The sequence below is a fragment of the Bos grunniens genome, chromosome 2, assembly GCF_055505025.1.
Source record: "Bos grunniens cultivar Pamir isolate PY7600 chromosome 2, Bosgru_T2T1.0, whole genome shotgun sequence".
In the NCBI taxonomy this organism is placed as follows: Eukaryota; Metazoa; Chordata; class Mammalia; order Artiodactyla; family Bovidae; genus Bos; species Bos grunniens.
The window spans coordinates 5,973,098-5,986,224 of record NC_141166.1 but is presented as its reverse complement, the minus strand read 5'-3'; the positions used below and the strand labels follow the sequence as shown (position 1 = coordinate 5,986,224).

General features: G+C 42.1%; 1 protein-coding gene across 9 annotated transcripts in view; it reads left to right on the top strand.

The window, feature by feature from the left end:
- Positions 1-13,127, top strand: part of USP48 (ubiquitin specific peptidase 48) — a 72,852-nt gene that overhangs the window by 16,459 nt on the left and 43,266 nt on the right. For all 9 annotated transcript variants that reach the window (XR_015137068.1, XM_086327248.1, XM_086327218.1 and 6 more), the window contains exons 2-6: positions 4,687-4,807; positions 6,191-6,347; positions 10,181-10,308; positions 10,656-10,780; positions 11,265-11,373. Coding sequence is in view for 8 of the 9 variants with exons in the window: in XM_086327248.1 (XP_086183374.1) it covers positions 4,687-4,807; positions 6,191-6,347; positions 10,181-10,308; positions 10,656-10,780; positions 11,265-11,373 (640 nt within the window). In the remaining variant the exon portion in view is untranslated. The remainder of the gene's footprint in view (positions 1-4,686; positions 4,808-6,190; positions 6,348-10,180; positions 10,309-10,655; positions 10,781-11,264; positions 11,374-13,127) is intronic.

Here is a 13,127-nt window from a genome sequence, read left to right as displayed (position 1 = left end):
GGTTGTTTTTGGGTTCTGGATGGGAGCTGCGTCTCAGCAGCTCTTGCTAAAACCAGAGGAATGGAGGAACAGTTAGCCCCAAATTTAAAAAAAAAAAGGAATGTGGGGAAAGCTGAAGCAACTAGGCACACAGAGCAATAGGCATGCACCACACAGAACAAAGCCTAGTCTTGAAGCCAGCTGACATGTAAGTAAGTGAGATAGTGGGGTGGAAAAGAGCCAAGGGAGAACCGGAGTGACTGCTCTCCGTGCTTTGTTTTGTGATTCTGTTTTCCCTGATGCCCCTGTAGGCAAAATGACAGATTTCTGGGAAGAAGGATAACTGGGTATAGTTATAGAGTTGTAAGAATGTACTGTTTCAGAGAATGTACTCTTTCAGAGAAGATGAGTGGCATTACTCTACCCAGGTTAAATCAGAACTGCTTGTGACCTTGAAAAATTTGATGTTTAAGCCAGCATTAGCAAATCCAGATGCTTTCTAGTATCCTAGTAAGTTATAAAAATTTGAGTCAAGTGGCTAGGGTATTTACACATCAAACATGTAAACGTGTGTACCTATGTCACGCACGTGTCTCAGGCTCCTTAATCTGCCTCCTGTGCTCTGATAAAAAGAAGAGCGAGTATTTTTCTCCTATAAGACAATTGGTACAGACAGGATGATGCTACTTGATGCCCATGCTGCTTCTGCGCACACGCTTAGTCGTGTCCAACTCTCGCGACGCCGTGAACAGAAGCCCGCCACGCTCCTCTGTCCGTGGGATGTTTCAGGCAAGAATATGGGAGTGGGTTGCAATTTCCTCCTCCCGGGGATTTTCCCAACCCGGGGATCGAACTGGCGTCTGCCTGCACATCTTTCTGTCTTTTTGTACAGTTCGTGAGGTTCTCATGGCAAGTACACTGGGCTGGCTTGCCATTCCCTCCTCCAGTGGATCACATTTTTTCAGAACTGTCCACTGTTACCCGTCCATCTTGGGTGGTCCTGCATGGCATGGCCCATAGCTTCATCAAGTCACACAGGCCCCTGCACCACAGCAAGGCCGTGATCCGTGAAGGGGATGTGCTAACCGTCGGACCGTTGCACCCATCTCCCATGCTAGTAAGATCATGCTTAAAATGTTGCACGCTAGGCTTCAGCATTATGCGAACCAAGAACTTCCAGATGTCCAAGCTGGCTTTAGAAAAGGTAGAGGAACCAGAGGTCAAGTTCCCAGCATTCACTGGATCACAGAGAAAGCTAGGGAATTTTAGAAAAGTATCTAACTCTGTTTCATTGACTAAGCCAAAGCCTTTGACTGTGGATCATAATAAACTGTGTAAAGCTCTTAGAAATGGGAATACCAGACCACTTATCTGTCTCCTAAGAAATCTGTATGCGTGCAGGTCAAGAAGAAAGTCAGAATCCTGTATGGAACAACTGGTTGGTTCAGGGTTGAAAAGGAGTATGACAGGGCTGTCTGCTGTCACCCTGTTTGTTTAATCTATACGCTGAGCACATCATGAGAAATGCTGGGCTGGATGAGTTATAAGCTGGAATCAAGATAGGCGGAAGAAACAACAGCAGCCTCCGATATGTGGATGACACCACTCTTACGGCAGAAAGTGAAGAAGAACTAAAGAGCCTCTTGATGAGGGTGAAGGACGAATGTGAAAGAGCCGGCGTAAAACTAAACATTAAAAAAACTAAGATCGTGGCATCCAGCCTTGTTACTTCATGGCAAATAGAGGGGGAAATGTGTAAGTAGTGACAGATTTCCTCTTCTTGGGCTCTAAAATCACTGTGGATGGTGACTGCAGCCATGAACTCAGAAGATGTTTGCTTCTTGGCAGGAAAGCTATGACAAACTTAGTGGGTTGAAAAGCAGAGATACTACTCTGCTGACAAAGGTCTGTATACTCAAGGCTATGGTCTTCCCAGTGGTCACGTACGGTTGTGAGAGCTGGACCGTAAAGACGGTGGAGCGCCGAAGATTTGATGCTTTTGAACTGTGGTGTTGGAGAAGACTCCTGAGAGTCCCTTGAAGAGCAAGGAGATCAAACCAGTCCATCTTGGGAAATCAATCTACTCGTTGGAAGGGCTGATGCTGAAGCTGAAACTCCAGTGTTTTGGTCATCTGATGGGAACAGCTGACTCATTGGAAAAGGCCGTGATGCTGGGGAAGATTGAGGGCAGAAGGAGAAGGGGACACCAGAGGATGAGATGTCTGGATGGCATCACCGATGTAATGGACACGAACTTGGGCAAACTTATGAAGATGGTGAGGGACGAAGAGACCTGATGCGCTGCAGTCCATGGGGTCGGAAAGAGTCACGACTGGGTGATTGGATAGCAGCAGCTGCCTGCACACCTGTAGTCTGCAGCTGATGGCTGTAAAAGGAGCTTGGGGGCATTGGAGACTGACTGGGAGAGGTTTTCTTCTACAGGGGGTTTCATCTAGCTGTCTGTACTTGGCATCTGCTGTGCTGCTTGTCTCAGTGCAGTCGCTCAGGCATGTCCGACTCTTTGCGACCCTATGGTCTACAGCACGCCAGGCTTCCTTGTCCATCACCAACTCCTGGAGGTTCCTCAAATTCATGTCCATTGAGTTGATGATGCCATCCAACCATCTCATCCTCTGTTGTCCCCTTCTCCTCCTGCCTTCAATCTTTCCCAGCGTTAGGGTCTTTCCAATGAGTCAGTTCTTCGCATCAGATGGCCAAAGTATTGGAGTTTCAGCTTCAGCATCAGTCCTTTCAATGAATATTCAGGACTGATTTCCTTTAGGATGGACTGGTTGGATCTCCTTGCTGTCCAAGGGACTCTAAAGAGTCTTCTCCAACCACAGGTCAAAAGCATCAATTCTTCGTCGCTCAGCTTTCTTTATAGTCCAACTCTCACATCCGTACATGACTACTGGAAAAACCCTAGCTTTGACTAGATGGACCTTTATTGGCAAAGTAATGTCTCTGCTTTTTAATATGCTGTCTAGGTTGGTCATAGGTTTTCTTCCAAGGAGCAAGCCTCTTAATTTCATGGTTGCAGTCACCATCTGCAGTGAGATGCAGTGAACTCCTGTATTACAGAGCAGATTGTAATCCAGTCATTTTGTTGCTCAAGTTGTTCCAGATTTGGGCACTGGGAGCCCCATCCAAGCTCTTCCTTTTAACATGTCCCCTCACTCTTTGAGTACATTCTTACTTAGGGGGCACCGCAATATGTCCATGTGTATCTTGTACTTTCCCTGCCCAGCCTTCAAATTGACTATTTCTCCCAGGAGCCTTGGGTTCTTGCATTGGGGAATATTTAGACGTTAAGATCTGGTTGCTGGCTGTGTTCATGTTACTGCTCTTAGGTCCTCGGCTGACAAAAAGGCTGTCTCGTTTAGGCTGCCCAATTAAATCCAAATTTCCGATAAATAACAAATACTTTAAAAAATATAAATATATAATTTACCTGAATTCAAATCACTGCTGTCTTGTACTGTATCTCACAACACTAATCCACCTGTTCATACGTGTTAGGACCCATATGGATTTAGATTTAAACCTGTTATTCCTAATAAACACTGTAGGGTTCACTTTATTCTTCCTTTCATTTGTAACTTCCCTCTCCGAAACTTGACTCCCTTCCTCCTCAGTATGTATTTACTTATTTGTTCAACTGCAGAATGCATAGATTTAAGTTTCCAATTTGTTAAGCTGTGTATCTTTGAAAAGGTTCTTCATTGTTTTCTTCCCTTTATCTTGATCCTGACACTGCTAAATGAACTTGCCGAAGACTTGAGTTCAAGTTACTTGGTAGTGCCCCATCTTCTTCCTTTCAGGGTATGTTACTCAACTAAATGAGTCAGTTTGTGCTCCTCTTAGAGTTCCTTCCACCCTTAACCGATAGTGTGTACCATTCACATGGCCCCCAATTCAGCAATGTATGAGACAGTATGTTCAGGAAAGGACCACACACCTCTTTTTTTTTTTTCCCATCTTAATTCCACTCATGCTCTTTAGGTAACCACTGTCACTAGTCTCTGATTTACTATTATTTTTTAAATTGAGGTACAGTTGATATAAAATGTTGTGTTGAGTGTTGCTATACAACAGAGCGATTCAGTGTTCCAGCGAGCAGATACGTGTATGTTTTAGTTCTCCATCTTTCTTACACTAAAGAACAGCACGCTGTAGGCAGCTCTTGCAATCTGCTCCTTACTCGCTGCGGTACCCTGGAAGCTCCTCTGCTCGTTTAGTGGAGACCATCATGCGGTTTTGCTGTCGTTGTTGCGTCGCGCTCCACCATGTGGATGTACCGTATTGCCTGTGTCTGGCCCTTTAAACACAATGCTGTGATGAGTAACTATTGCACGTGTTTCTGCACTGTTGGAGATGTGTCTTTGCGGTGAATTCTTAGAAACGAGACGGATAGGACAGTGAGTAGGTGTGTGTGTAGCACATTTGTGAGCAGTTGTGAAATTCCCCTCTGTAAGAGTCCTACCAGTTTGCATTCTCATCAGGGTAAATGGATTCTCTTTCCCCAGAGCCTCACAAACCAGATGTGATACTATGCTTTTTCTGTTTTGCTAATCTAATAGATGAAAGATAGAATTTAAAAAAAAAAATAGTATCATTATAGTTTTTCTTTTTCAAATTATATAGTTTTAATTTGCATGTTTCTTATGAAACTGTGGTATTTTTTAATTATACAATTTTTTTCCATAGACGAAACTGCAAAGGAAATCCAAATTGCTTGGTTGGGATTGGTGAACACATTTGGTTAGGAGAAATCGATGAAAATAGTTTTCATAACATTGACGACCCCAACTGTGAGAGGAGAAAAAAGGTAAGCCATCGCTTTGTAAGAGATTTCCATATGGTATTCCTGTGTGCTTTGTTCGGTGCCTTTGGTCAGAAGCCATTACTGATTTCACGTAACCTATGCAGCTTTAGGATCAGTAGTGGAATTTCAGACTCTGAATCACTTGAATTGGAGCAGTTCTTAATGATGTGCGGGTAGCGATGTAATACAGTAAACGTTTAAGAATAGTTTTAGTTCAGTGCTGATTCTGTGTTTGCCTTAACGTAGCATGTTTTACTTAGAGCAGAGCTCTTTTTAGTCTCTTTAAGTGTGAAAGTGTTAGTCACTAAGTCGTGTCCGAGTCTTTGTGACTCCATGGACTGTATGTAGCCCACCAGGCTCCTCTGTCCATGGGATTCTCCAGGCAAGAATCCTGGAGTGGGTTGCCATTTCCTTCTCCAGGGGATATTCCTGACCCAGGGATTAAACCCGGGTCTCCTGCCTTGAAGGCAGACTCTTTACCGACTGAGCCACGAGGGAAGATACCTCTTTAAAGGAGGTGGTAAGTCCAGAGAACAAGCTACCATAGTGATTTGGCCTCCTTGGGCTTATATTTTTACATGTTATACAACAGATAGCTTTACTTTTTTTGTAACGTACATTAATATTAATCATAAAGCCTGGCATTTACAATATAGTCACCCGTATAGGTATTTTCTCTCTTAAAAAGAATGATTCTTTGTAAGTTTCAGAATTCTCAGCCTTATCTTTGAAAAAAGTTGTAACTACCTTCTTCTAAAGGCTTCCCAGGTGGCTCAGTGGTAAAGAATCCACCTGCAATGCCAAAGACACGGTTTGATCGCTGGGTTGGGAAGATTCCCTGGAGAAAGAAATGGCAAGTCACTCGAGTATTCTTCCCTGGACAAATCCCATGGACAGAGGAGCCTGGCAGGCTACAGTCCATGGGGTCACAAGAGAGTCGGATACAACTCAGGGACTAAGCAACAAACTTCCTCTTACCGCCCGCGCCCCCCCCCCCCCCCCCCACCGCAATCCCTCAGATGTGTAGGATACAAAATAATTTATCTGAAAGTTTCACTTTGTCCGTCTATTGAATGCTGACCTCTTAGGAAAAACCCGTGTAACACATCTTCACACTGATGTTTCCTAGAGCTCACTGTTCTCTGAGTTACAGGTTTAAGTGGCTGGAGACTAGTGATGAGTGGCGGTGCTGTCCTGAGTTTTTGCCCACTCCTGTAGTCAGCTCACATGGGGCTTTCAAGACCACTATCCCTTAACCTTCTCTGAGAGAGACTTATGGGATTGAGACAGTTTAACACATTTTAGATTAAATTTTAAAAGCATTTGGCATAATTTTCTTATTTTAGGAGAAAGTTCATTTTATAACTAAATTTTTCGTGTCCATAGAACTCGTTTGTGGGCCTCACTAACCTTGGAGCCACTTGTTACGTCAACACTTTTCTCCAAGTGTGGTTTCTTAACCTGGAGCTTCGGCAGGCGCTCTACTTATGTCCAAGCACCTGTAGTGACTACATGATGGGAGACGGCATCCAAGAAGAAAAAGGTGAGTGGGGAAGGGTGTGGGGAGGGCTCACTCCTGAGCTTACTGCCAGCTAGACCGCTTTGAGCCAACCATCGAGAGGAAACCTGAGCTACCGGTTTTTCGCTGTAATACACTGTGATTGCAGTCCATTAGATTCTAGTGCTTGATAGAAATCAGTCAATAAAACAGACAAGGTTACTCTTCTGCCTGGTTTGAGAGGCTTAATAAATACTTCAGTGTAACCACAGCCTTTTGTTTTGATTCTCAAAAAGGCTGACTTACAAAACACCCTCTAAAATTAAGATTAACCAACTTTGGCAAAGCAAGCCACTAATAATGTGAGTACACTTGTTGCAAATTTAGAAACCAGTTTCATACTGTTCCTAGTGGAATTATTTAGTTTTTTTCCTGCATAATATGTGGATTGTTATTCCTAATTAATACATCTATTTAGAGGTTTTTCTCTGAGATGATACAGTGTAAGAGCTCCAAGTTGGGAACTTTTCTGACTCTCTGTAAATCCAGTACTGGCGTTTATGTGATCTGATTTGGGCTCGTGGCCCTTGCCTTTGACTCTGAAAGAGAAAAAATAGGATTCCTAAGCCCCACATCTTCCTTCTTGCTGCTCTTTAGACAACAGTAATAGTTTTGGTCCTTGTTAATAGTAATCTTTGCTTCAAAATTCTTAAGTTTGTTTCCCTAAAGCTATAGTTCTGAATATGTAAATCTAGATGAATGGTACAGAAGGTAAAGAATGAATGTATGTAAAGGATGAGTAATGGAAAATGGATCCTTTTTAATTTTTAGCATTGTTTTTGCTGAAATATAAATTTACCAATGAGAAATTTATATTGGTAAATATAAATTTGCTAAGAACAAGTGGACACTGAATTTCTATTTTGTAAAATAATGTACCACAGACTCCTTTGGGAATTGTGGTTTTAATATGTGTCTTCAAAAGATGTGATTTTTTTTTTTTTTTTAAATTTCTAAGCACTTGTTATTGTTTAGTGGTTCAGTCCTGTCCGACTCTTTACAGCCCCATGCGCTGCAGCACGCCAGGCTTCCCTGTCCTTCACCATCTCCCAGAGTTTGCCCAAACTCATGTCCATTGAGTCAGTGATGTGCCATCCCACCATCTCGTCCTGTGTTGTCCCCTTGTCCCCTTGTCCTCTTGCCTTCGGTATTTCCCAGCATCAGGGTCTTTTCCAGTGAGTTGGCTCTCCTCATCAGATGACCAGAGTGTTGGAGCTTCAGCATCAGTCCTTCCAATAAATATTCAGAGTTGATTTCCTTTAGGACTGTCTGTTTTATTTTTTAATTTCTAAACACTTAGATTTTAATATTCAATCAAAGTCCTTAACCTTGTTCTCTGATAAGAGTGTGCATTTCCAGGTCCTGTTAACAGACTCAGTGCAATGTAGTGAGAAAGCTTTGGGTTGGAAATGATGGGATCTGAGTTCTAGTTCCAGCCTGTAGAAGGCAATGGCACCCTACTCTAGTACTCTTGCCGGGAAAATCCCATGGATGGAGGAGCCTGGTAGGCTGCAGTCCATGGGGTCACTGAGGGTCGGACACGACTGAGCGACTTCACTTTCACTTTCCACTTTCATGCATTGGGGAAGGAGATGGCAGCCCACTCCAGTATTCTTGCCTGGAGAATCCCAGGGATGGGGGAGCCTGTTGGGCTGCTGTCTATGGGGTCGCACGGGGTCGGACACGACTGAAGTGACTTAGCAGCAGCAGCAGCAGTCCCAGCCCCATTCTGGCCTTATTTTACAGATAGGAAAACCAGCACAAGATAAGTATTTAATATCTCAAGTAGGATATAACCTGTAAAATAAGACATTTGGAGTTGATATAGACTTACTTGAATAGTTTTCAATATCCTGTAAAGTCCCTGCATCCCCAGGAAGTAAGATTTTTATCTTTATTTTACAAATGAAATGTTGGCTTCCTTTTCACAATGGATGCGTCACAATCAGTAGTAAGAGACCCTTCAGACCAGTCAGGAGACAGAAACTACACGAAGACTTGAACAAAGAATTATTAACAGAAAATTAGAGTGATAGGGGAATTGGTTAGCAAGAATTCAGGGTGACTTGAAAAACACAGACATAGCAGATAGGGGAGCAGCCACCAACCCTAGGGCTGAAAAGGAACACACAAGGAGGAGCCGTTGAGCCCCGCTGACCAGCTTTGAGGTCCAGACCTCATTGAAGAACGCGCTGCCCAAGCTCACTTTTGTTGTTCAGTCGCAAAGGCGTATCTGACTCTTTGCAACCTCATGGACTGCAGCACGCCAGGCTTCCTTGTCCTTCGCTATGCTCAAATTCATGTCCATCAAGTTAGTGATGCCATCCAGCCATCTCATCCTCTGTCGTCCCCTTCTCCTCAAGCCCTCAGTCTTTCCCAGGATCAGGGCTTTTTCCAATGAGTTGGCTGTCGCATCACTGGATGGCCAAAAAGAAACAGATACCTCAGTGGGTTTCCTTGCCGGAAACAGTCCTCAGGGAGTTACTGGGCCTTGGAATCCCCTATGCAGAGTGTCCGGATCATTCACAGGGCAGTCATTCAAGAGGAAGTATCCTACCAGAGACATCCCACTGAAATTACTAGAGGAATCCCACTGAAACTACTAGAGGAGTTGCTGTTTAATGAATTAAGAGGGAGTTTGTTGGCCAGGGCTGGCTAAGAGTGGGCAGAGCCTGACAAGATGCACAGTGGAGCCCTCCAGCGCCCTCTACTGACAAGAGTCAACCTTGCACTAGCTGGCGAATGAGGAATCTTTGCAGAGCTCATCTTTGTTGGCACAGAGCAGGCAAAGAAGGGTAGATTTGGAGCTGAAAGTCAATTAGTTGATAACGGCAGCACAGAGGGAAAATTCAGATCTTTTATTCAAGGGCTCTTGATCCATGCTTCCTATTTTCATACTTTCCCCCAACTGATGACTTAACCTGGTGGCTCAGATGGTAAAAGCATCTGCCTGCCATGCAGGAGACCTGGGTTTGAGACCTGGGTCGAGAAGATCCCCTGGAGAAGGAAATGGCAACCCACTCCAGTACTGTTGCCTAGAAAATCCCATGGACGGAGAAGCCTGGTAGGCTACAATCCATGGGGTAGCAAATAGTCAGACACAACTGAACAACTTCAGTTTCTTTCCCCAACTCATTAAAACGTGAAACTAAATTTTAGGATTCTTACCAGTAAATTGTTGTGTTGTTCATTCAGGTTTGAATCAATGTGCTTAAAGATTGCTATCATTTGTTCTGTGGCAAGTTCACATGAATGGGGGTTATATTAAAGTATTTGGCAAATAGTAAATATGGTGAAGTGAAGTCGCTCAGTCGTGTCTGACTCTTTGCGACCCCGTGGACTCTAGCCCACCAGGCTCCTCCACCCATGGGATTCTCCAGGCAAGAGTACTGGAGTGGGTTTCCATTTCCTTCTCCAGGGTATCTTCCCGACCCAGGGATCTAACCCAGGTCTCCCACATTGCAGGCAGACGCTTTAACCTCTGAGCCACCAGGGAAGCCCATAGTAAATATAGTATATGGCTTTTATTGGATTGGAAGTTTTGGTGGGATTTGATACTCTAGAAACTGTAGTCATGATCATTATTGTCGTTGTGACGTGGGTAGGCCCTTGCCTTTAGGGAATGTATATGGACAGCCAAGGTTACCTCATTACTTCCAAAAGATGTGGTTCCTAGTTTCTTTAAAAGTTTAAAAAAAATGTAATAAAACTAATTTAGTTTGGACGTAAGGTTTTTTAATTATGTCCTCATGTGACAAGGTGTACATATTTTTTTAAAATAGCAGTTTTTGAAAAACAAACATTTATTTCTTTAATAGATTATGAGCCTCAAACGATTTGTGAGCATCTCCAGTACTTATTTGCCTTGTTACAAAACAGTAATAGGCGATACATCGATCCGTCAGGATTTGTGAAAGCCTTGGGCTTGGACACAGGGCAACAGCAGGTAAGAACCTTTCTTTTAATTATTTATCTTTTAATATAAAAAGCATTCCTTTTAATTATTATAGAAAGAAATGAAGGAATTTTTAAAAATAAATTTCCTCTGTTTTGAATTAGAGCGTTTATTTACTGCTTAGCATATTACACATTTTCCTTGATTCCATCTCTGAAAATTCGTATGTGGGCACAAAATGGATTCAACATTGCTGTAGTCCTTTTTCAGAAATTTTAAGTTCTAAGTACAGACAGCTTCTGGGTTATTTTACTTACTACTGTTTGTAACAGAAATTGAAAAGCAAGGTATGGATTTTTTTTTTTTTTTTTTTTAATTAACTCAAACCTGTATTGTAGGATGCCCAAGAATTTTCAAAGCTCTTTATGTCTCTTTTGGAAGATACTTTGTCTAAACAAAAGAATCCCGATGTGAGGAACATTGTCCAACAGCAGTTCTGTGGGGAATATGCTTATGTAACTGTGTAAGTGTGTTTCCGCTTTTTCATGATACGTTTTATTCTGAGGCGGTTGCTTATCTGTTTTGTAATTTTGACTTCAGGTCCACGGTGTGGCTTTAGTGGCTTAGTATGGGACCTGAGATATTTATAGTAATATGTCTCTATGGGCACATGTAAACAACTGACTTGGTAATTGCAATTGAACCTATCCAGGTGTTGGAAACTGTCTGAGCTCTTGCTGTTTATTTTATGGCTGTGGTGTGAGCTGACAAGAGTAAAATTGGAGCCTACTCAGTACCAAAAGTAAAATAACTCTTGAACATTTTCCTAATCATAAGATGCATGGCCTCATCAATCACTTTGTTTTATTTTTGAGTATACATAGTGTAGGAAATGTCAGTGAAAGAATTAAGGTAATGTTTCTTTCTGTATCTTCAGGTTATAGTACAGTAAAACCTTACTGCTTTTCCCACTCTAATCATAATGTTCTCACTCTGTTTTATTATAGCTGCAACCAGTGTGGCAGAGAATCTAAGCTTTTATCAAAATTTTATGAACTGGAGTTAAATATCCAAGGCCACAAACAGTTAACAGATTGTATCTCGGAATTTTTGAAGGTATTCAGATTTTGGCATATATGTTATTTCTGCTCCTTAACAGTTAAATACTGCTCTGAATGTCCTTTTGATTTAATGGATAAATTCATTATTTTAACTTTTTCTCCATATGAACTGTTTATGTAATGATTTAGAAGAAACTTTGTAAGTTAAAAAGTACAGAAGCACCTTTAACGTAATTTTTGGCTATGTCAGGTTATTTTATATGTAGAATTATGTATGTATAAAAGCTTGTGTGATTGGGGTATAGTAGAATAAGAAAGTGTAAGCTATGTTAACATAAAATTAATTTACCTTTTCACTTAATGAGAAATAGAAGGTGTTGAATGTAATTTTTTACATCAAAATATAACCCCTCTTCAGCCCCTCCACTCCATGTTTCTCTCTTTGTGTGTTTAGATTTATGTAGAGACAAGGAAATGGTTCTCTTTTGTTCAGAGTGGAAAAGTTGCTAATCAGAAACCTTTGTAATCATGTAGGAACAGACAGCTGGCATAGTAGATAAGCTTATTATATAGCTTCCTTTCTTAAAATATTTTTGTACTTTTCTTACTTTTTTTTTTTGGCACAACCATCAGCATGTTTGAAGTACTCATTTATTGGATTCATTCAGCTAAATATTGACTTTTACAGTGTTCAGGCAGTGTTTCCGCTGTTGGGAGTAACCATCGTGAATGAGGCAGACAAACATTTTTGCCTTTAAGAAAGCTTATAATGTAGTGGTATGGGGAGCAACAAGGAACAATAAAGTAAATAGAAGAAAAATATTTAATGTGTCACCTGTAATAAGTGCAATGAAGAAAACTAAAGCAGGGCATGGAGAATGTGGAAGGGTGGTAAAAAGTGGAGTAGTGAGTTGTCCAAGAATAGGGGAGAAGATGAAATAACAGGTTCAGAGCATAAGATAAGAATATGTCTACAGGCTAGAGGAGCAGCAAGGAGAACGGTGTGGTTGAAATAAATAGACGGGGGGAAATGATAGAAGGTGTCATAGTAGAGGTAACTAAGGGCCATATTGGAGAGGCACGAAGGTCCTGGAGGACCTTGTCAGAAGTTTGCGTGAAATACAATGCCCTCAAGGGCTGTACGCAATGTAATCTGTTTCAACAGGAAAACTTTGAGTACTGTCTTGAGAAGAGACTAACAGTGAGGCAAGGGCAAACAGAAGGAGTCGATGGTGACTTGGACCAAGGGTTAACTGAAGAGATGATAAGAAGTGTTCGAATTTTTCAAAGTAGAGCTGAAGAAATTTGCCGACTGGATATGGAGAAAAAGAGGAGTCAAGGATTACTAAGGTTTTGTCCTCAAGAACTAGAATGGAGTTGGCGTGACTGAGATGTGAAGGAGGGGGGAGGAGCAAGTTTGGGAGAGGAAGTAGGAGTCTGCACTGGGGCATGTTAGATTTGATAGGGTTCAGGGTCAAAACGTCAGGGCATGGTAAAATCACAGGGGCATGAGAGAGGTAAAGACCAAGACTGAGCCCTGGGACATTTGAACATTAAGAGATGGGGACAGGGGAGCAGCTAGTCAGACGCTGAGGGGGATGTGAGTGAAGAAAACGGGAGAGTGTCACGCTGGAGCAAAGGAATAAGTGGTAGTACTAGTGTCGTATCACTGTACTGAAGTGTAATCTGTAACAAAAAGCTGATACGGAAACATGAAACACTTAAAAATAAACCACCGTTCGCTCCAGCATTGAGTTTTTCTGCACTCTTAGTTTTGTGTAATGAAGGCAGTTCAGTAATTTTAACTGT